Genomic DNA, 22,466 nt, shown 5'->3' with positions numbered 1-22,466 from the left:
ATATCATGACTTTTGAATAGCTTAGCCATTTTTTGAAATGCAAATTTTTGACATACATTTGATTTTTAGGAAATGGTCTTAATTTTGATTGATGTTCGTACCAAGGTAGGTGTATGTTTCTATTTGTTGACGGTTCACACTGATTCGTCCAAATTACTGTTCCTCCTTAGTCATCATCATACATTTTGTTTTCTTAGTGTTTAGTGAAAGTCCGTATCTCGGACTTACTTCTGTGATTCTATTCATTAACTCCTGAAGGGATTCAGAACTGTCAGGGACTACCACCGTGTCGTCTGCGTATCTTATGTTATTTGCTAGATACTATTATACAGGGTGTAACAAAAATACAGGTCATAAATTTAATCGCATATTCTGGGACCAAAAATAATTCGATTGAACCTAATTTACCTTAGTACAAATGTGTACATAAAAAAAATTACAGCCCTTTGAAGTTACAAAATGAAAATCGATTTTTTCCAATATATCGAAAACTATTAGAGATCTTTTATTGAAAATAGGCATATGGTATTCTTATGGTAGCGGTATCTTAATAAAGAAATATAGTGAAATTTGGACACCCCATAAAAATTTTATGGGGGTTTTGTTCCTTTAGACCCCCCAAACTTTTGTGTACGGTCCAATTTAATTATTATTGTAGTACCATTAGTTAAACACAATGTTTTAAAAACTTTTTTGCCTCTTAGTACTTTTTCTAAAAATCAGCTTTTATCGAGATATTTTGAATATTTGTCAAATTCACCACATATTTGTATATGGCTAAGTACGATTATGGAGACTTAGTAATAATATGAAAATTTATTTATGATTTATATTTTTAGGTATATTTTGAACCATATTAAAAAAGAAACCACATCTCGATAAAAGGTGCCTTATCGAAAAAATACAAAGAGGCAAAAAAGTTTTAAAAACAATGTGTTTAACTAATGGTACCGCAGTAATAGTTTAATTGGAACGTACACAAACATTTGGGGGGTTTAAAGGAACAAAACCCCCATAAAATTTTTATGTTAACATATTAAAAAAGAAGACGCAACTCGATAAAAACTTTTTTATCGAAAAAATACTGAGAGGCAAAAAAGTTTTAAAAATATTTAATTTAACTAATGGTACCACAATAATAATTTAATTGGAACGTACACAAAAGTTTGGGGCGGTTTACGGGAACAAAACCCCTATACAATTTTTATAAGGTGCACAAATTTCACTATAACTCTTTTTTAAGATGTTCCTGCCATAAGAATGCCACATGTCCATTTTCAATAAACAATCTCTAATAGTTTTCGATATATTCAAAAAAATCGATTTTCATTTTATAACTTCAAAGGGCTGTAACTTTTTTTATGTGCATATTTGTACTAAGGTAAGTTAGGTTCATTCGAACTATTTTTGGTCCCATAATATGTGATTTAATTTATGACCTGTATTTTCGTTACACCCTGTATTATAATATCTTATATTATATTACAGTCAAACCGTTATTTTGTATCGGTTTTGATTGCGAAAAATTTATTTTGGCTCTAATTACGTTTAATATCGCAGTTATCAAATCGGGAAGGAACTCAGTCCGTATTTTATTGATCAATTTCGTTCTTTAATGCGAATAAATAATGGACAAATAATCTCTAATAAAATTAAATTACTTACCGTGATAAAACATTCTAAAGACATCTGAGTCATAGAGCCCACATGCCCCTTTTTCCCCACATGCCATTTTCCAAACGAGGCAAGCAGAATCAACAACAGCACCATAAACTATCGGACAAGGCACGTTGCCAAAAAGCCCTATAGCAAACTGGATTAGCCCCAGCGCCATAGCCTTGTCCCTGGGGTCCACACATCGTAAAATAAGCAGCATGGACCCCACTTCCCCCGTCGAGTGTATAAAAACGAAAAACGAAAACAGTATAATATATAGAATAAAACTATCACAATCTTGACTACAGTATCCGATGGTTGCATTGCCATAAACACGTTCATCTCCGAAATTGTCATTTGACAAGGATAAATTGAGACACATGCAATCTATGTATTGCGAGATCTTTCCATCAGTTCCGGTAAAATTTAGGCAACCCGCGTGACAAGGTGAGAGGTAGGTTTGTCCATCTTGTCCGCATATTGGTGTAAATTTATTCTCGTTACAATCACAGTATGATGGATTGCAGTTCAGTTGCATGGTGTCGAATCTAAAAAAATAATAATACATGTATAATTTACTGTAGTGTAGAATTTAGAAAAATATTAGCTAAAGTCAGGGAGCACGATATAGATATCCAGGGCCGCGCCGTCCACGTCAATGTGTGTGGCGCACACAGGCGCCAGCAATTAAGGGGTGCCACTAGAGTTGTTACAAAATTTTTACGCAGGTCAAAAGAACACTTACCCATTTAACGACCTTTTTTGGGGCGCAGCCGCCCCCCAGTTTTTGGGCTGCGTTGTATTATCTCTCTCGTTCCATCCCTCCTTGTGGAGTATTGGGCGCTTATGCGTTCTTTGGCCAAAAGTGTAAGATTGCTGTCTGGCCGGGACAGCGCATCTTCTTTTGTTTTTATTCTCTGGATAAATTGTGAACTAATTCCCTCCACTCCCTTCTATCTTTTGCTCTCTTTTTGACTTCGCCCCATCTTAGTCCAATTTTTTCGAGTTCTCTCGTTGTTGTTCTTTTCCAGCTGTTGTCTGGTCTGGCTCTCTTTCTTTTCCCCTCTGGTTGGTATTCAAGTGCTTGTCTTGCTATGCTGCTTTGGTCTTTCCTCAAAGTGTGGCCGATCCATTTCCATTTGCGTTGTATTATAATCTTCGTTAAAAGGGCACGTTATCTTGTTTATTCACCGGTTGTGTCCCCTTGCCCCCCAGTTTTTTTGGTCTAGAACCGCCACTGCATATCTCAACTTCAAAGGTAGGTAAATTACGTATTGATTCATACAATCTGCATAAACAAGGAAAATCCTGTAAAGACATGCAGCCACCGGTCCAGCAGAATTTATAAAGCCATTGCACAAAAATTTGATAGAAATATATGATGCTTTAGGTGATATAACATATTCGGATAAATTTGATCTTAATTCAAAATATCAAGCTAGATATTTAGGAGATAAATTATCAACATTACATTCATATGCTCAGTCCACATATAGGTATGGTATAAAGTTCTGATGAAAGTTAACTTCGTTAACAAAGTTTTACAATCAAAAACAATGCATATGCAGCCTACCTTAAATGCTTTACAAGAGTTAAGGACGTAGGCGCAAAATTTCGCGCCAATGTGTTTTAAATTCATTTATTTTTTTTTCAAAATCTGTGAAAACTAATAGGTGTTTTTGAACAATTTAAAGCTAGAATGAAAGATTGCATTATTACCGAGGGCCGAAATAAGTCCCTAAAACTTCTATAATGTTTATTTTATTAGGTTACAGGGGTAAAAAAATTAGTGTGATTTTTAATTTCAAATATTTTAAACTTTTTGGTTATTCTAAGGCAGGGGTCACCAATTAGTTTCCCTGAGGGTCCGTTTCGAAAACCTATGACACTTCCGGGGTCCGGATTTATGCTGCCTGTGTCTGACTGTCCTGATTCGGTTCTTTGTAGATTCTTGTTAAAAAAATCCCCTATAAACAAATCAGAAGGATACCAGGCGAAATTTTTGGGCAGAAATTGTTTAATATATTTTTTAACAAATTCAAAACATCACCTTTTTTGCCCGCGAAAATATGTTTTTAGCATTTTTGGGTCATCTTAAATAAAAAAGATCTGTCATTTTATTAAAACTTAAGAGTTTTCAAGCATCGCAAATGCATATTTTCGCATTTGTCAGATTTTAAATCGCTTTAAAAGAAAGAAAAATCGCTTTAAAGATTTAACTCGAAAACTATCAACTTTTCAGAAATATGACAAGAGAACTTTATTGTTTATAATTACCCAAGAAACCTAAAAATACATTTTTCGACGCAAAAAAGTAATTTTGAATTTGCTTAAAAAATTGTTTCACCCGGCACCCATCTGATTTGTTTAAAGGGGACATTTTTGAATAGGAGTTCGCAAAGAAATCGAGTCAGATGGAAAGGAAAACTAATAATATCTGACTGTTACTGTATACGTTTCTGTAAGTTTTCCTGGTACAATAAATAAAATATAAATTCATTGTGTATTGTTTTGATGTTATTATCAGTATATTTTGAAAACAGCAGTATTGTAAATTGTTACTGAGAATATTTTAAAAATTAGGAATTTATATTTTGAATGCTAATGAAGTTTTTAGGCATCTTCAATTTTGTAGAAAGGAAACTGAGGAATTTAAAATAAATAATCATAGTACAAAATGCTAATTAACATGTTATCTTTTCTACATTAGTTTCAATGCAAGGTGTTTGTTGCAAACTTATTAAATCTGAAAATTATTTTAATTAAATGCACATCTGAAAAGTACTCCTATTTAACATATAGTAGAGAGGAAATGAATATAAAAAATGCACATGACAATTTTATATTACAGCTTTCTTAATTACAAAATTAATGATTAGTAAGTATAACAATAAGGGGGGAAAACTCTTTACAAAATTAAATTATCAGAGAGAAAAATGACATTTTTTTATGTACAACCTGTCTGAAGTTTGGAGTGAGTTTAGTGCAACTGAGTCTCATTAGGGAGTTGAGATATTCATCTGTTAAAGTGAGGTGAGATCTCTACAGATTTTTAATAAAGTTCATTCTTGATAAAGCAGCTTCGCACACATAACTTGAGCCAAACATAGTACACAATTTCATGGCCAAACATTTTCAAAATTGCCAAACACTAGGTATATTCTGAATTTATTGACGGTCCGCACAAAACTAGCTCACGGTCCGGATGCGGACCGCGGTCCGCTAATTGGTGACCCCTGTTCTAAGGGACTTTCTGTACTCGATAATAATGTAATCTTTCATTCTGCGTTTAAATTTTTAAAAAATTCTTATGAGTTTTCTCAGAATTCGAAAAAAATGAATTCATTTAACACATTATAGCGAAATTTTGCGCCTACGTCCTTAAAACAATTCTTGCTCTAGTTTCGGATAGATAGCAAATTTAATGATGTTATTACTACAGCAAATGAAACTGCAGAGAAACTGGATGTGGAGCCGAGTTTTCAACCAGACACACAGTTCGGCGTCGGAATAAAAGCAAACAGTTCGATTACGAACATAAAGACGAACCGATTTTGTATCTTCAAATGTCATACAAAGTTCATTTCTTTTATTGTGTTCTCAACCAAGCATTAATTTAAGTAAATGAAAGATGTTCCATATTGGAAAATCCTGTTGATTCTTTCAAATTTTTATATAATTTAAACGACAGTAAAGAACACTCACAATTAAAACTTTAGAAATTTGTAAAAAAATGTGATTTAATGATCATCTAGATCAGTGGTGCTCAGACTTATACTGCGTGGGATCTACCACATAAACTTCAAGCTTCCAACGATCGACTGATAGTAAAAAAAAAACAATTTTGAAAATGAAACACTTTATTGCACATTTCTATTTAATAAAAAGTTGTAACTACAGAGAGTCGTAATTAAAACCATGTTTTTCATCTTAATTTTATTTGGATGTTGATGCATGGCACTGCGTATCATCCACAAGTTTTTCATATTATGGGGAAATATTTATTTTTACTATCTTAATTTGGGGAAATGCAGACTGACACAAGTATGTTGATCCAAAAATGCTGTGAAATGCAGAGCTACTTGCCTCAAAGACGGATATTTGTCTGGCGATATAAAAGGCAAAAAAATTTCGTATTGGTCGCTCTGGATTGAAGATATATTATTTTCAGTACCTCATTTTGGACGGAAATTAGCTGATTGAATCTAATTGAAAGTAATGGAGATTTCAGTGGCAATTTTTTTCATCTGTTCACAAGAAAATTGATTAGACATAAATATTACAATATATGTGTTTTTTAAAATCAGCGAAGCGTCTATCAAACTCACTACGAACTACTTGCAGCTCAGTCTCCTAATAATAAACATAATTCAAATGAGGGTTACTCTTTTTTTCAACGATGGAAAGTTGTTTAAATCCTTTCTGTTCATTTGATTAATCAATAATTTCAATTTGTCGATAAAAGAATATAGGTACTGTGCTCATCACATCGATAATAATTGTTTTATTTTTATCCTGTAGTTCCAAATTAAAGAGGTTCAAATGATTTGCTAAATCTGATACGACAGCCAGATCACTCAGCCATTTTTTGGTTTTGAAGTAGATGAGTGTCGTTCCCTCGTTCTTCTAGAAAATAAATTGTTTCGAAAAGTAACTCCTGGAACCCATCTAAAATTTTCCACGGCTCAACCACCTCACATCTGTATACAAAAGTAAATCAGTGTGTTCCGCAGAGTCGCTAGCTTTCAATTGCGCTTTAAAAAAACGTCGTTGCCCCGATTGAATTCACAATTTTTGTTGTCATCTTCATGACGTCTTTCATATTTAAAATTTTGGAACACAAAACTTGCTGGTGAATGAAGCAATGAAATGAAAAAACGATGGAAAGTCATCGTTAGCTCGACACAGTGTAACACATCCATTGTTAACGCCAGTCATGGATGGTGCACCATCTGTTGTAATACACACTAGTTTGTAAATCGGTAGCTCCTATTATTTTACAAAATTAAAAAAATAAAACGTTGTATATATCTTCTCCTCCATTTTTTTCTTTCAGAGGCGTTGTTAACAATTCTTTTTTAGCAAACATATCAGAAAATACCATCCGAATAAAAATACACAACTGGGCGGTATCATTAAAATCTGGTGAGTCGTCAAATTGCAAAGAAAAGTTCACTTCATAGTATCACTTTTAACTTTGCTTTCCAAATCTTTCCCATGATTTAGATACGTCTATAGAGCGTTTCAGTTAATTGCTGAGATAGCCGCATGATAGTAACCGTTGGACGTTACAGCTGGACTTCTTTGATAGCAGACATAATATCTTTTCCATTTGTATTTTCCCGTGAATCGCGATCGACTTCAAAAACTTTGGCGATCGACCGGTCGATCGCGATCGACTCTTTGAGCACCACTGATCTAGATAAACGAGGATTTAATTGAAGAAATTATACAGCTTCAGCCTTTGTTAAAAGAATTAAATAATGTTTGTTAAATGTTAAAATTTATTCTTTTAAACGAATTTACTGCAGTTTACCCAAATTTAGCAATAGCTCTTCGTATTCTGCTCACTCTGCCCATATCTGATGCCACCGCTGAGTGATCTTTTTATAAACTGAAACTTAAAAAATTATTTGAGATCAACCATCAGTCAGGGGCGGTAGATAAATTTATCTACCATCTCTATTAAAGTCAGTATTAAATCAAATTGATATTCACCATATTTATTATAAACAGATTTTTCGAACTGAAGACGCAAAAAGTTATTTTTTTTATAAAATATTATAAGTATTTCATGTTTTCCTACCTATATCTTTAGTTTTTTATGCTGTTATGCCAAAGATTTATTTTCACTTAATTATTTTAACTTACTTTATTTTCCTGTTGCATGTCTAAGAATTATTTTTAGTAATTTTTTTTTGGTTACAATAAATAATTGTTCATTTTGGGCGCCATTAAATGTTTTGCACACAGGCGCTACCACGTGCTGGCGCGGCACTGTAGATATCTACCAAATCTGTGTAGATTTTAGACAAGCATATGATAACATAAACATAGATAAAATTACAAAATATACTTAATTATGCGAGAATTTTGTATACCAAGGAAATTGGTAAAATTAGTTCGATCAACTATGACTCACACAGAAGAACAAGAGGTCAAACACAATTGACAGATCTTTTCCAGATATCTAAGGGGCTAAAACAGGGAGATAAGCTAACCCCAAAAAAAAATATTGTTTAATTAGTCTAAGCAGAGTGTGATGTACGCAGACAATGTAAACTTGATGGAATAATCGCAACATCACATCACTTTATATGGAGCCTGAAGAAAATGCGAAAGAACTAAGCGAACGGCTCCACGGGTGAGAAATTGACGCTAGCAGTAGCCGTAAAACGAACTTAAGGTTCCACGGAACGGAATAGGAATAGCCGAACTGAACCGACTACGCACAAGTCCTGTAGTCGGTACAGTTCGGCTATTCCTATTCCGTTCCGCGGAACCTTAAGTTCGTTTTACGGCTACTGCTAGTGTCAATTTCTCGCCCGTGGAGCCGTAGCCTAAGGCTAGCCGTGAACAAAGATAAAACTAAAACTCTAATAAGTACAAGCAACAAAACGACGAAACTAGCAAAATTTGATAATAGACGACGCAAATATTGAAGTAGTAAAACAGCTCACAAGCTTAGACAACAGCTTAGACAACTTAGACAACTTAGAAAATGAAATAAAATCTATTGGAATTAGAGTATGGAGAAGAGTTGACAGAGATAGGGGCGAATGGAGGATTGTTCTGAAGAAGGCTTTGGCTCATAAAGAGCTGAAACGCCACTGATGATGATGTTGAAAACAGCTCACATGCCTGGGCGTACAGATAACTAACTGACGACTACAACGAGGAGGAGGAGATACGGAAAAGGATAATGCTTGCTAACAAACCATGCTTCTCTCTGTCGCGTGGGTTTGAATCCAAAGATATTCACAGGGCCGCGATTAGGTCAATTGACGCCCTAGGCAATTCTCTAGTAGCCGCCCTTCAAACATGTACCATTTTTGCGAAAAAAAAATTGCAGAAATTTTTATTTAAATAAGAATACATTAAAAATGGATTTAAACTACGATGTTTATATATCTATAACAGAAAAATTGTCATTCCAGTTCGATCACATCAGAGACTTTTTTTCAAAAAAAATTTTTTTCTTGGCAAAATTAACAAATTGTTAACACGTTCTTGCGTCATACTTGATGGGAAATTATTTATAATTAAAAAAATTGAAGAAAAATCTTCTGCGTAAAAGGATTTATAAAAAAAATAAATATACCTTTTACGCAGAAGATTTTTCTTCAATTTTTGTAATTAATGGTATACAGCCAGATACAGGAAATTTTTCCTTGTGGATTTTATTTTTACTTCTTGACTATTTTTAATTTCCGAAAATGACCTTTTAGCAGACACGTTGGCAACTGGGGTGGACAAATAAATGTGCAAAGCAATGTCAAAATTAGACAAATTTCAATCCACTTAGTGTAGTCACTGAAGGTTTTCTCCTCCGATTTCGTTGAAACTCCATAGATTGTCATGAAAATTGGTGAGTAGTTAGAGGATATCTCAAGAAACAAAGGTGACATGATGCAAACTTGCGCTTACCGTGGTGGTGGATGCCACCCCCTCGGGGGTGAAAATTATTATTTTTTAATAATACCTTAAATCGATAGAGAAACAAATTCAATGCAAAATTTGTTACATCTGGACCTCAGAGGTTAACTACACTATATCATTTCGAGCAACTGTGTTTACGTTGTGTTTGCAACAAAGTTTAGAGCACTTAGGATGTTAACAAAAATGTGATATATCCCATAATTCGTTAAAAGACAAAATGACCCTATCTTAATGATAATATAAGCCAATTTTGTATAATCCAACTAACAAAATAAGTGAATTAAAGGAACTTATTCAAAACAACACCATGTCGACATAGTTTAGTTTACCTCCGAGGTCCAGATATGTATAAAGTTATTAATATATTTTTGAGTTATTAAAGATCAAAGATTTTATTTTTTTGTTAAAAATGCATGTTTTAAAGCTCTTTTCCACGTATAACTCAAAAACTATAAGCTTTTACAACAAAGTTATTATTACCAAAATTGAAGATATTAAAAAGCTGAATACACTCCTCACTTAAAGAACTAAACTAATGTTAATTCAAAGTGAGTTATGGGTAATTGAATTTATATTTATTTCGACGAGTACTCAAATCTAAATAGTCAAGCTTAAATAACGGGAAAACGATGCATTTTATAAAATATACCTGCTAAACACTTGTCAAAGTACTTCGAAGTACCTATCAAATGAGTTCCAGTAGAAGTTAATAGCATCACAATTAAGCAAGTTATGATGAAAATAAGAGAACCCTTTAGAACTTTTTAGGAAAAAGTGAAAAATAAAACATCGCCATTTCCAAAAAAATTAAAATTTATAGTAATCGTTAGAAGAATTTCTTTATATTAGCATAAGTAATGATTTCAAAAATTTTGACAGGTTTAGATTGCATATTTTTTAAAAAAGATATAATTTAAAAAATCACAATTTTTAAAATTATCGTGATTTTCATTTTCTTTTGATAATAACTCCAACAATACTCAATATACGTAAAAAGTGATATATGTATAACCAAATTTTAGTTTTTTCTGTATCAAATATTTTACCTTTTTACTATTGCTGTAGGGTAAAAAATAACCGAGATAGAAACGTTTAAAGCTTAAATTTTGCTGCCAGAATCATGTAACTGGGGCCATTTAACCTTTTATTCTTAAAAAAGTAAGGCGTTTAAAAGATTAAATTTAACGTGGTTTAATAGACATTAAATTAACTTTCAAGTGGTTTTTATATAAACCTGATATCGTAAAAAATAAACGGAGTTATTAAAAAAAACAATAACCTTTTTGGAACAAATTTTAAAAGGTAAATTTTGAAAAATATTTGATGCATAAATTTTAATGCTAGCAACTTGTTCGGGGGCTCAATTGATAAATTTTTCTAAGTACTTTGACAAAAGTTTTAATAAGGTTATGTTATAAAATGCATCATTTTTCCGTTATTTAAGCTTGAATACTTAGATTTGGGTACTCGCCGAAAAAAATATACATTCAATTACCTATAATTCACTTTTAGTTACCCGTGTTGAGCTGCCCCCCCCCCACTTGCAAAAATCAAAAAACAAATAGCCCTGATTTATGAGCTATTTATGAGCTCTCATATTCCGCAAACTAAAAATTTTGAGCTCGTTCCACTGAGCAGGAATTTGATACTTTGGCACTACTTAAAAATAGGAATATTGAATCGGTTTTTGCGGCAGAATTACGAGCTATTTATGAGCTCTTGAAATTATATAGTTTAGATTCTTGAGGTCATCCCCTTCACCCCCAAACAACCCTTCAATTGATTTAACTTAAGAGAAAAATGCTGAGAAAACTTAAAATATATCGTATTGCGGATATAATTCCTATAGCTTATATACTCTAAGAATAAACTTTTAAACCACGTGCATTTCGATTATTGAGCTACAACCCCTTCGCAAGAAAACCACCCTATCTTCCCGGCTTAAGAGAAAGTTGTACTTAAAATGCATTAAACTAATTATTTGGCGACTACATATCATTGAATAATTTATAAGCTTCCAAATTACGCGCATTTAGATCAGTAAATTGCAATTTATTTTGTATAGTGCAGTCACTGAAGGTAAAAATCAACGATTACCTTCAATTTCGGTGAACCTTCATCGATTTTCACGAAAATTGGTCAGTGGTTAGAGGATACGTCAAGAAACAAAGGTGACATGGTACCACCTTGCGCCTTTACCCTGAGGGTGGATACCGCCCCTTCTCGGGGGTGAAAATTGTTTTATTAAAAATAACTGCACAAATCAATAAAAGAACTAATTAAAAGCAAAATTTAATATATAAAGTTAACAAAATAAGTCAATAATTAAGTATTTCTATGGGAAATAAGCCACAATTTTACTAAAAAATGAATTTATTAACGTTTCGAAGCCCAAATCGGGTTTCGTTGTCAAAATATAAAATACTATTAAAATAAATTATTGAATTAAAATAAATTGTCAAAATAGAAAATACTTAATTATAAAAATGCCACAAGGAAATAGCTTCAGAATAACAATAAGTCAATACTTTTTAAGTTATTAAAGATCAAAGATTTTAATTATTCGTGGAAAAAAATGCATGTTATGAAGCGGTTTTTCGTAAATCACTGAAAAATTGTAAGTTTTTACAAAAAAGTTAATAGTAGTTTAATTCGCATAGCTTATATTCTAAGAATAAACTCTTAAATCACGCGCCTTTCGATTATAGAGCTACAACCCCTTCGTAAGAAAACCATCCCATATTCCCGGCTTAAGAGAGAGTTGTACTTAAAATAATTTAAATTAATTATTTGGCGACTACATATCGTTTAATAATTTATGAGCTTGCAAAATATACGCATCTCAATTATTGAATTGCCATTTTCTTTCTATAGTGCAGTCACTGAAAGTAAAAATCAACTATGACCTTCGATTTCGGTAAATCTCCATTCATTTCCACGAATTAACAATAACAACTTGGGGTTTTAACCTGGGGTATATGTCACCCCTTCTCGGGGGTGAAAATTACTTTATTAAAAATAACCCCACAAATCGAGAGAGGGACAAATTGCAAGCAAAATTTGTTATATAATGTGATTAAAATAAATCAATACTTTTTGAGTTATTAAACATCAAATATTTTAATTTTTGTGAAAGAAAATGCATGCTTTAAAGCTATTTTTCATAAATAACTCAAAAACTGTAAGTTTTTACAAAAAAGTGTTCATCGCTAAAATTGAAGCTAATAAGAAATATAATAAATTGCTTACTTGAAAAACTCTTTAGTGTTAATTTAAAGTAAGTTATTGGTAATTAAATATATATTGTTTCTGCGACTATTCAAATCTAAGGATTCAAGCTGAAATAACGGGAAAGAGATGCATTTTATAACACTTAGGTACTAAATACTTGTCAAAGTACTTAGAAATACCTATTAAAATACACTTAGGTACTAAATACTTGTCAAAGTACTTAGAAATACCTATTAAAAATGAGCTCCAGAAAAAGTTGATAGCATCAAAATCCGCTCACCAATTTTCGTGAAAATGAATGGAGATTTACCGGAATCGAAGGTCATAGTTGATTTTTACCTTCAGTGACTGCACTATAGAAAGGAAATGGCAATTCACTAATTAAGATGCGTATATTTTGCAAGCTCATAAATTATTAAACGATATGTAGTCGCCAAATAATTAATTTAAATTATTTTAAGTACAACTCTCTCTTAAGCCGGGAATATGGGATGGTTTTCTTACGAAGGGGTTGTAGCTCTATAATCGAAAGGCGCGTGATTTAAGAGTTTATTCTTAGAATATAAGCTATACGAATTAAACTATAATTAACTTTTTTGTAAAAACTTACAGTTTTTCAGTGATTTACGAAAAACCGCTTCATAACATGCATTTTTTCACGAATAGTTAAAATTTTTGATCTTTAATAACTTAAAAAGTATTGACTTATTTTATTAACTTTATATAATAAATTTTGCTTTTAATTTGTTCTTTTATTGATTTGTGCAGTTATTTTTAATAAAACAATTTTCACCCCCGAGAAGGGGCGGTATCCACCCTCAGGGTAACGGCACAAGGTGGTACCATGTCACCTTTGTTTCTTGACGTATCCTCTAACCACTGACCAATTTTCGTGAAAATCGATGAAGGTTCACCGAAATTGAAGGTAATCGTTGATTTTTACCTTCAGTGACTGCACTATACAAAATAAATTGCAATTTACTGATCTAAATGCGCGTAATTTGGAAGCTTATAAATTATTCAATGATATGTAGTCGCCAAATAATTAGTTTAATGCATTTTAAGTACAACTTTCTCTTAAGCCGGGAAGATAGGGTGGTTTTCTTGCGAAGGGGTTGTAGCTCAATAATCGAAATGCACGTGGTTTATTAGTTTATTCTTAGAGTATATAAGCTATAGGAATGATATCCGCAATACGATATATTTTAAGTTTTCTCAGCATTTTTCTCTTAAGTTAAATCAATTAAAGGGTTGTTTGGGGGTGAAGGGGATGAGCTCAAAAATCTAAACTATATAATTTCAAGAGCTCATAAATAGCTCGTAATTCTGCCGCAAAAACCGATTCAATATTCCTATTTTTAAGTAGTGGGGGGGCTGACTCAGCCCTCCCCACTAAAGTATCAAATTTCTGCTCAGTGGAACGAGCTCAAAATTTTTAGTTTGCGAAATATGAGAGCTCATAAATAGCTCATAAATCAGGGCTATTTGTTTTTTGATTTTTGCAAGTGGGGGGGGGGCAGCTCAACACGGGTCTTTTAGTTAATATTAACAGGTTTATACAGTAAGGAGTTTATTTCATTTTTTATTAGCTTTAATTTTGGTAATAATAACTTTTTTGTTAAATCTTATTGTTTTTCAGTTATTTATGAAAAAGCGGTTAAAAACATGGATTTTTTTCACGAAAAATTAAAATCTTTGATCTTTAATAACTCAAAAAGTTTTGATTTATTTTACAACTTTATGTAACAAATTTTGCCTAGAATTTGCCCCTCTATCAAATTTTGGGGATATTTTTAATAAAATAATTTTCACCCCCTAAGAAGGGGTGGCATCCACTCCGAGGGTAAAAGCGCAAGTTGACACCATGTCACCTTTGTTCCTTGAGATATCCTCTCTAACCACTCACCAATTTTAATGCAAATCGATGGAGGTTCAACGAAATCAGAGGTAATAGCTCATATCCACTTTCAGTGACTGTACTAACTCTTCTTTAAGTATTAAGATATGTCAATTGGTGATTTTATTGTGGTATCCAAATGACCCTTTACGTGAATGCATTCATGTATGAATGATGTATCCTTGTCGTATTTATTTTGTATCAGATTTTCAGCTTCTTTAATAATTTCTTCGTTGCTTAATTTTGGCAAATCTGTTAATAACACGAAAATGTTGATAAATAGGTCGATAAGATTCCAGACGTCTATTCAGGTCTCTTATCAAAGTGTCGATTATAATATAGAATGTGTGGATTTTCATCTCATCACTAGCTGAAAAGTTTAGTTCATCATCGGCCCCCTCGTCAAATTGAATTTCTCTTTCTTATTTCTTTATATGTTTTATTTGGGTACAATTTTTTGGTTTTCCTTGCGGTAAAGTAATTTGAAAGAGCTTCATACTCTTTAATGACAGAAGCCAGATCCATAATTTTTATATACAAATATTTTGGTACAGTATTTTTGCCGCCCTCTCATAATGTGCCGCTCTAGGCAACTGCCTATATTGCCTAATGGATAAAGTGGCCCTGGATATTCATATTAACGTAAAGTTCAAAATACATAAAACCATCTTACGACCAATAACAACATACGGCGTGGAAATATGAATCACGACAGAAAAGGCAATAAACCTTATTAATACTTGGGACAAGCAAGCTTAACACAGCGAAAAGAGAAAGATGGCCTTCTTAAAGACATAAATGGAAAAATTATAGAAGTCAAAGAGAAATTAAAAAAGTGGAAGACATACATAACAGATCTGTTTGAGGATAATAGACAACAACCGAAAGAAATCGACAGCGAAACGGGACCAGAGATCATAATGGAGGAAATCGAACAAGCAATACGAAACGAAAAGACGGAAAAACTGTAGGTCCAGACGAAATACCTGCCTAGAGGATGTCTAGAGGATGAAACTCTACCGGTACTACTGGATCTGTTTAATGAAGTATATAAAACCGGAAAAATCCCTCAGGAATGGTTGGTGTCCACCTTTTTAACAATACCAAAAACAATATATGCCAAAGATTGTTCGGACTATAGGACAATATCACTAATAAGCCATACCCTCAAAATATTTCTAAAGGTGATTCATGGAAGATTATACAGAAAGCTAGAATATGATATGGATGATACCCAATTTGGTTTCCGCAAAGAACTTGGAACAAGAGAGGCATTGTTTGCGTTTAATATCCTCTCTCAAAGATGCTTAGATATGAACCTGGATATTTATTCCTGTTTCATCGACTTCGAAAAAGCGTTCGACAGGGTCCGACATGAAAAACTAATAGAATTATTGAAAAACAGATATATAGACAGACGAGATTTACGAATTATCATCAATCTGTATTGGAATCAAAAGGCCAATATAAAGATAGAAGAACAAGAATCCGAGAATATTGATATAAAGAGAGAAGTAAGACAGGGTTGTGTTCTGTCGCCGCTACTGTTTAACTTGTAGAGTGAAGCCATATTTCAGGAAGCGATAGCGGAGCTAAGTGATGGAATCTCTATAAACGGAAGAATAGTAAATAACGTAAGATTCGCTGATGACACCGTTATAATGGCAGACACCCTGGAATCGCTACAAGAATTGCTAAATAGAATTAACGATTATTGCATTCGATACGGACTAAAAATAAACAAGAAAAAAACTAAATTTATGATTGTCTCAAAAACAGAACATGGAAATGAAAGGTTAATGATAGAGCAAACCCAAATAGAAAAAGTTAAGACATACAAATATCTGGGAACCTGGGTTGATGACAAAAATGACCAAAGCAAAGAAATTAAAGTCCGAATTGAAACTGCAAGGCAAGCATTTATAAAAATGAAGACATTGCTTACAAAAAAAGACCTTCAGTTGCCTCTCAGATTGAGGGCTCTAAGATGCTACATATTTTCTATATTCCTATACGGAATGTAAGCTTGGACATTGAAGAGACAACACATAAGAATAAAATAGAAGCGTTCGAAATGTGGTGTTACAGAAGAATATTGAAAATTCAGTGGGTTCAAAGGATTACCAATGTTGAAGTGCTACGACGTTTAAATAAGGAGTTAGAAATTATGAAAAGTATAAAAACTAGAAAACTGGAATATTTGGGTCACATTACTAGAGGAGAAAAATATGAGTTGCTGAGAATTATTATACAAGGAAGGATCTAAGGAAGAAGAAGCATAGGAAGAAGACGCATCTCCTGGCTGAGGAACCTTAGAGAATGGTTTAACTGTAGTTCATTACAACTATTCAGAGGAGCAGCCAACAAAGTGACCATAGCCATTATAATATCCAACCTCCGATATGAGAGGGAACTTTAAGAAGAATACTTGGGAAGGAAAGCTATTGGGACACATCTGCGACAATGGTATGTGGAAAACAACGTTCAACCATGAGTTATATCGATATTACAAATCATCCTCTGTAGCAAATTATGCAAAAATACAAAGATTGCGCTGGGTAGGTCACCTTATAAGAATGGATGATAACAGAACACCTAGTGGTGGGATGTCGGCCAGTAGGAAGACCAGATAAGAGATGGATAGACGAAGTGACAACCAATGCTAAAAATATATTAAGGGTGTATAACTGGAGGAGAGCAGCCAAGGAAAGGGATGCTTGGAGGTGGATGCTGGGGGAGGCAGGGACCCGACTTAAGCTGTAGCGCCTTATATAATAGGAGAGAGAAGTGTTAAGAAGAAGATCTCAAGTTATTTTTTCCTTGGCTTCACATGGCGATTTTTCATGTGAAGCCAGTCCATGTGATACTTATCACATGACGATCTAGATGGCCGTGCAAATACATGAGGAACTCCCACAACACAGAAAACGAGGAGTAAATCTTCATGAACCAAGCGGGAAACAGTGGGGAGTCCCAGTTGGAGACATTCGTTAAAGTTCTTTATGACATATGACAGAAAATACAACAAAATCCCTACAAATAAAACTTGAGGATGATAAAACGTTGTATTACTCACCCATTATCAATAATTCCAGAAAAGTCATTCATCGGACACCCTATGAACATGAGTATTCCCATTCCTAAAATATAGCTATTTGTATAACAAGGGAGGAAAGTGCTACTTTTCCTCCCGAGAATGAAGTTTACTGCCCGACGCGTAGCGAAGGGCAGTAATCATTCAAGGGAGGAAAAGACACTTTACTCCCATGTTATACATATGGTTTTTCCACCTTCCTCAAATAACAAGTCATTTTTTCATTTTTACTTAATTTATTTATGTAACTAACCAACAAAATTTATTAGAACTAAAACTAACAAGTAGGTACAATATAACTGTCAACTGTCAAATATAAGTCAAATTATTAATGTAAACATTGTTAAATTAAAATAACAATTTACTGTTTTTTACCATTCTGAAAAATATAGGGTGTTCTATAAATAAACGTTAAAATGTATAGATACTTACGTAATAGAAAATAGATATTGTACAGGGCGTCAATAGGTTATATTTCATGAATGAAATACCATGACGTCACTTTTACTTTTCCTCCCTAGGGAGGAAAAATATTTTCCTCCCTAGGGAGGAAAAGTACAAGTTTGCTCCCTACAATCAGGTCCGGAAAAGTGTACTTTCGATAGAGGTAGGTGGAAAAAACAGTTTCTTAATGATAACATTTTGTCCCTGAACAGTTTATGTAGAATCCAATTAGTTTACTAAAATTACTGCAACATTTGTAACAAGAAAATTTTAAACAATTTTGGCATTCTTCGTCACTGGGATACAACACTACGTTGGGCATTACCAGCAATGTGTCATCAATAATTTCCAAATGTAATAATAATATTATCCCTTTTATAGCGCTAACGCGGCTTGCAATTATAGCAGGGTAGTCTGCTATTTCTGAAGCCCACGGTATACAAGGAAGGTAACAGGGCCAGTGCTACGTTTCATCCAGCTAGTATTACCCCTGATTTTACCCAAGGCACTCATTTTATTTGTTATTCATTAAATGAAGAATATGACAGAGAGCCTGTAGAGTCAACGGAGACAGTAGCAGCAATGGTCACCAAAATAACAAACAAGGAAGTGGCTCAAGCGCTTCAAAAAATAAAGAAAGGAAAAGCGGTAGGACCAGATGATATTCCTGGGGAAGTATGGAGAGCATTGGGAGAGACAGGAACAAGGTGGCTAGCAGGTTTATTTAATAGAATTATGGAAGTTGGACAAATGCCAGACGAATGGAGAAGCAGTATACTAGTACCTGTCTACAAAGACAAGATATACAACAATGTACAAACTACAGGGCTATAAAACTGCTTAGCCACACCATGAAAATATGGGAAAGAGTAATTGATAGACGGATACGTGAAGAGACCGAAATATCCGAGAATCAATTTGGCTTTATGCAGGGCAGATCAACAACAGATGTAATTTTCATTATAAGGCAGTTGATGAAAAAATACAGGAGTAAAGAAACAAACGCTCATATGGTATTCATTGATCTTGAGAAAGCATATGATAGAGTTCCTCGAGAGATTCTGTGGTGGACACTCAATACGAAAGGAGTCCCTGTTGAATATGTAAAGATTGTGAGGGATATGTATGAGGGAGTAACGACTAGTGTTAGGACAGGTGTGGGAGAGACTGATAAATTTCATGTGAAAGTAGGATTGCACCAAGGCTCGGTGCTTAGTCCGTATTTATTCTCATTAGTTTTGGACCAGATAACAGCGAAACTACAGGGTAACGTTCCATGGTGCTTAATGAATGCTGATGATGTCGTGTTCGTAGGAAATAGTGAAAGAGACAGAACAAAAACTGGAACAGTGGAGACAAGCTCTGGAGGAAAAAGGTTTAAAACTTTGTAGAACAAAGACAGAGTATTTGCAATGTTCATTTAAAGATGGAGTTACTACAAATAAAATGGTATCTTTGGATGGTGAACTTATTGTAAAAAGCAATAGTTTTAAGTACCTGGGATCGGTATTACAGAGTAATGGAGATATAGATGGAGATGCATGCAGTAGAATTAGGGCTGGATGAATGAAGTGGAAAGAAGCGAGTGGTGTGCCGTGTGACAGGAAAATTCCAATGAAGTTGAAGGGAAAATTCTATAAAACAGCCATAAGACCAGCTATGATGTACGGAACTGAATGCTGAGCAGTGAAAAAGAAAGAGGAACAACGAATGCATGTGGCGGAAATGAGAATGCTTAGATGGATGAGAGGAGTTACAAAAAAGGCTAAATTTAAAAATGAGTATATTAGGGGAAGTCTAGGTGTGGCACCAATTGATGCCAAAATGAGAGAGCATAGGTTAAGATGGTTTGGTCATGTTCAACGTCGAGGGGCTAATCACCTAATACGAAGAATTGCTGAAGTGTAGATTCCTGGAAGGAGTAGGAGAGGAAGACCAAAGAAGACGTGGGGGAGACGATTAGGCAGGACATGTTGGTAAAGGGGATTAATATTGATACGACCCAAGATAGAATTGTATGGAGAAATGCAATTAGGGAAGCCGACCCCGCATAGGGATAAGGCAAAGAGAATGATGACTCATTTTATTCAGGCTAAGTCGACCTGGGGCCTGTAGACATTTTTTAAAAAATATTTAGATGTTCTCCGGCGCTAGGATTCGATCCCCGACCTCCTGCGTGGAAGTCAAACATCCTACTGCCTGAGCTATCCGGCCCGCCTAATTTTCAAATGGAGCATAATAAAGTAATTTTAGTTGCTATTCAGAATCAGATTCAATCTTATATTTGATATAATAAAAAAGTAGTTACCTATTGCATAAAGGACTGCAGTACAGGCAATCCATGCTGCAACAAATCTGGCATTTGGTTTAACTCTTAAAATAAAAACTCCGCTTATAATAATTCCCAGTCCCATCACAAGTATTCCACCAACACCTAAAATATATTCAATCGATAACATTAACAGCTAAAGAAATTTATTACTCTAATTACTAAAAGTCTAACTCTTAAGCTATAGTCCCAAATCCAAACTACTACCTCTAGTTACCAAACAACTACCTCTAGTTACCAAAGTGGCAACAAAGCAGAGAGCAATCCAAAAAAATACAATTAAACCAATTGAACAGTACCTTAGTGAATTGACGTACCTATGACAAAAGCACTGGCTATTCATTATGGAAGGCTACTAAGAAACTGAAAAGGCCCAACATGCCACAATCCTCCAATAAGAAATACAGATGACAGCTGCTAAAAAAACACATTCCAACCCAACCAGAGAAATGACCTTCAGGAATTGACTGATATTTACCAAAACATTGTCCAAAAGGAGATAAATGAAAATATTAATCCTAGGAAAGCGCCCGGATTCGATCTGGTAACAGGAGAAATATCAAAACAGCTTTAATGAAAATGGCTCACTTAATACATGCATCATTGAAACTTAAGCATGTGCCGATGTACTGGAAAGTTATGGAGGTCACAATGATAGCAAAGCCGGGTAAACTGCAAAATAAAGTTTCATCATACAGATCTAATGATGACAGTTTCATCATACAACCGTGTTGTCTATACTGTCGAAACTATTTAAAAAACTATTGCTAAAAATATTAAAACCAATAATGCACGAAAGAAACATCATACCATCTCATCAGTTTGGCTTCAGGGAAAGTCATAACACCTTGGATCAAATACATAGAATAACTAATTTAATAGGAGTATGTACTGGAAGGAAAGTTTGTCCAGCCGACTTTCTGGATGTTGCTCAAGCGTTCGACAGAGTAGGACATAAGGGCAGGATTGCCCTTATGTCCTACTCTGCCAATTAAAAGCAGGAGGAGGCTTATCCTGGGCTGAAAGAGATCAAAGTTGGGCTACCGCAAGGTATTGTACTAGTGTACTAGGACCGCTAATCTACCTATATTCTAGATCTTGAAGAAGGTATGACAGGTACTTTCGCAGACGATAAAGCTGTACTATCAGTTGCAGAAGACCATGAAGAAGTTGCAGGACAACTGCAGATATCAGTGAATAAAATCAAGTATTGGACATGAACATGGAGAATTAAAATTAATGTTACAAAATTAGTGCATGTCAATTTCACCTATAAAAGGGAGCGATATCAGAATAGATAACATTCATGTCCCTGTTGCAGATTCTGCAAAATATCTGGGGTTACATTTGGATAAGATACTGTGTTGGAAAGTTAAAAAGAAGACAGAAGAACTTAACATAAAATTTATAAAGGTGAACTGGATGCGTGGAAGAAATTTCAAACTATCAATTGTTAACAAACTACTAATTTACAAACAAATACTGAGACCAGTATGGACAAAGGTTTCAGAATAGGGCACTAAGGAGTAGCGTTGAAGCTCCATGGTACGAAAAAAACAGCTTCGTCTAACGTGATCAGAAGATGAACAAGAGATCAGAAAGTAGAACAAATAATTGCCAAATGTGCCAGCAGATATGAACAACGTCTATTTCAACATGTGAACATCGAAGCCATCCAACTCCTCGACAACACAGATATAGAAAGAAGGATCAAGAGGACAAAACCCTTCGAGTTATTGAAGTAAAAATAGTTCGTGTAAAATCAGAGCATTGTGCGAGAATATACATGTATAAAGTGTAAAAATTACTTAGTACCTATAGAAAGACTACATACTAACTAAAAATTCTTCTTCTTCTTTCTTCTTCAGCCTTCAGTAATCCAACTTTGGGCATAGGCCTCCCCCAATTCAATCCAGTGTTGTCTATTTTGCGCCACCTGTTTCCAGTTGTGTCCTCCAAACTTCTTTATGTCATCGGCCCATCTCATTTGTGGCCTTCCTCTACTTCTTCTTCCTAACCACGGTCTCCATTGTTGTATTTCGTGATTCCATCTTTTATCCTTCAGTCGGGCATTGTGTCCTGCGAAGCTCAATTTTAATTTGGCAGCATGTTCTCCTGCGTCTTTTACTTTGGTTTTCCTTCTAATCCATGTATTT

At 34.1% G+C, this 22,466-nt stretch overlaps 1 protein-coding gene across 2 annotated transcripts in view; it reads right to left on the bottom strand.

Moving 5' to 3' along the window:
- LOC126893164 (solute carrier organic anion transporter family member 74D) overlaps positions 1–22,466 on the bottom strand; it is an 86,951-nt gene that overhangs the window by 5,679 nt on the left and 58,806 nt on the right. For both annotated transcript variants that reach the window (XM_050663115.1, XM_050663116.1), the window contains 3 exons: positions 20,290–20,415; positions 17,520–17,583; positions 1,666–2,204 (listed from right to left, as the gene is read on the bottom strand). In XM_050663115.1, coding sequence (XP_050519072.1) covers positions 1,666–2,204; positions 17,520–17,583; positions 20,290–20,415 — 729 coding nt within the window. The remainder of the gene's footprint in view (positions 1–1,665; positions 2,205–17,519; positions 17,584–20,289; positions 20,416–22,466) is intronic.

The sequence above is a fragment of the Diabrotica virgifera genome, chromosome 10, assembly GCF_917563875.1.
Source record: "Diabrotica virgifera virgifera chromosome 10, PGI_DIABVI_V3a".
Lineage (NCBI taxonomy): Eukaryota > Metazoa > Arthropoda > Insecta > Coleoptera > Chrysomelidae > Diabrotica > Diabrotica virgifera.
This window is presented reverse-complemented; position numbering and strand designations above follow the sequence as displayed.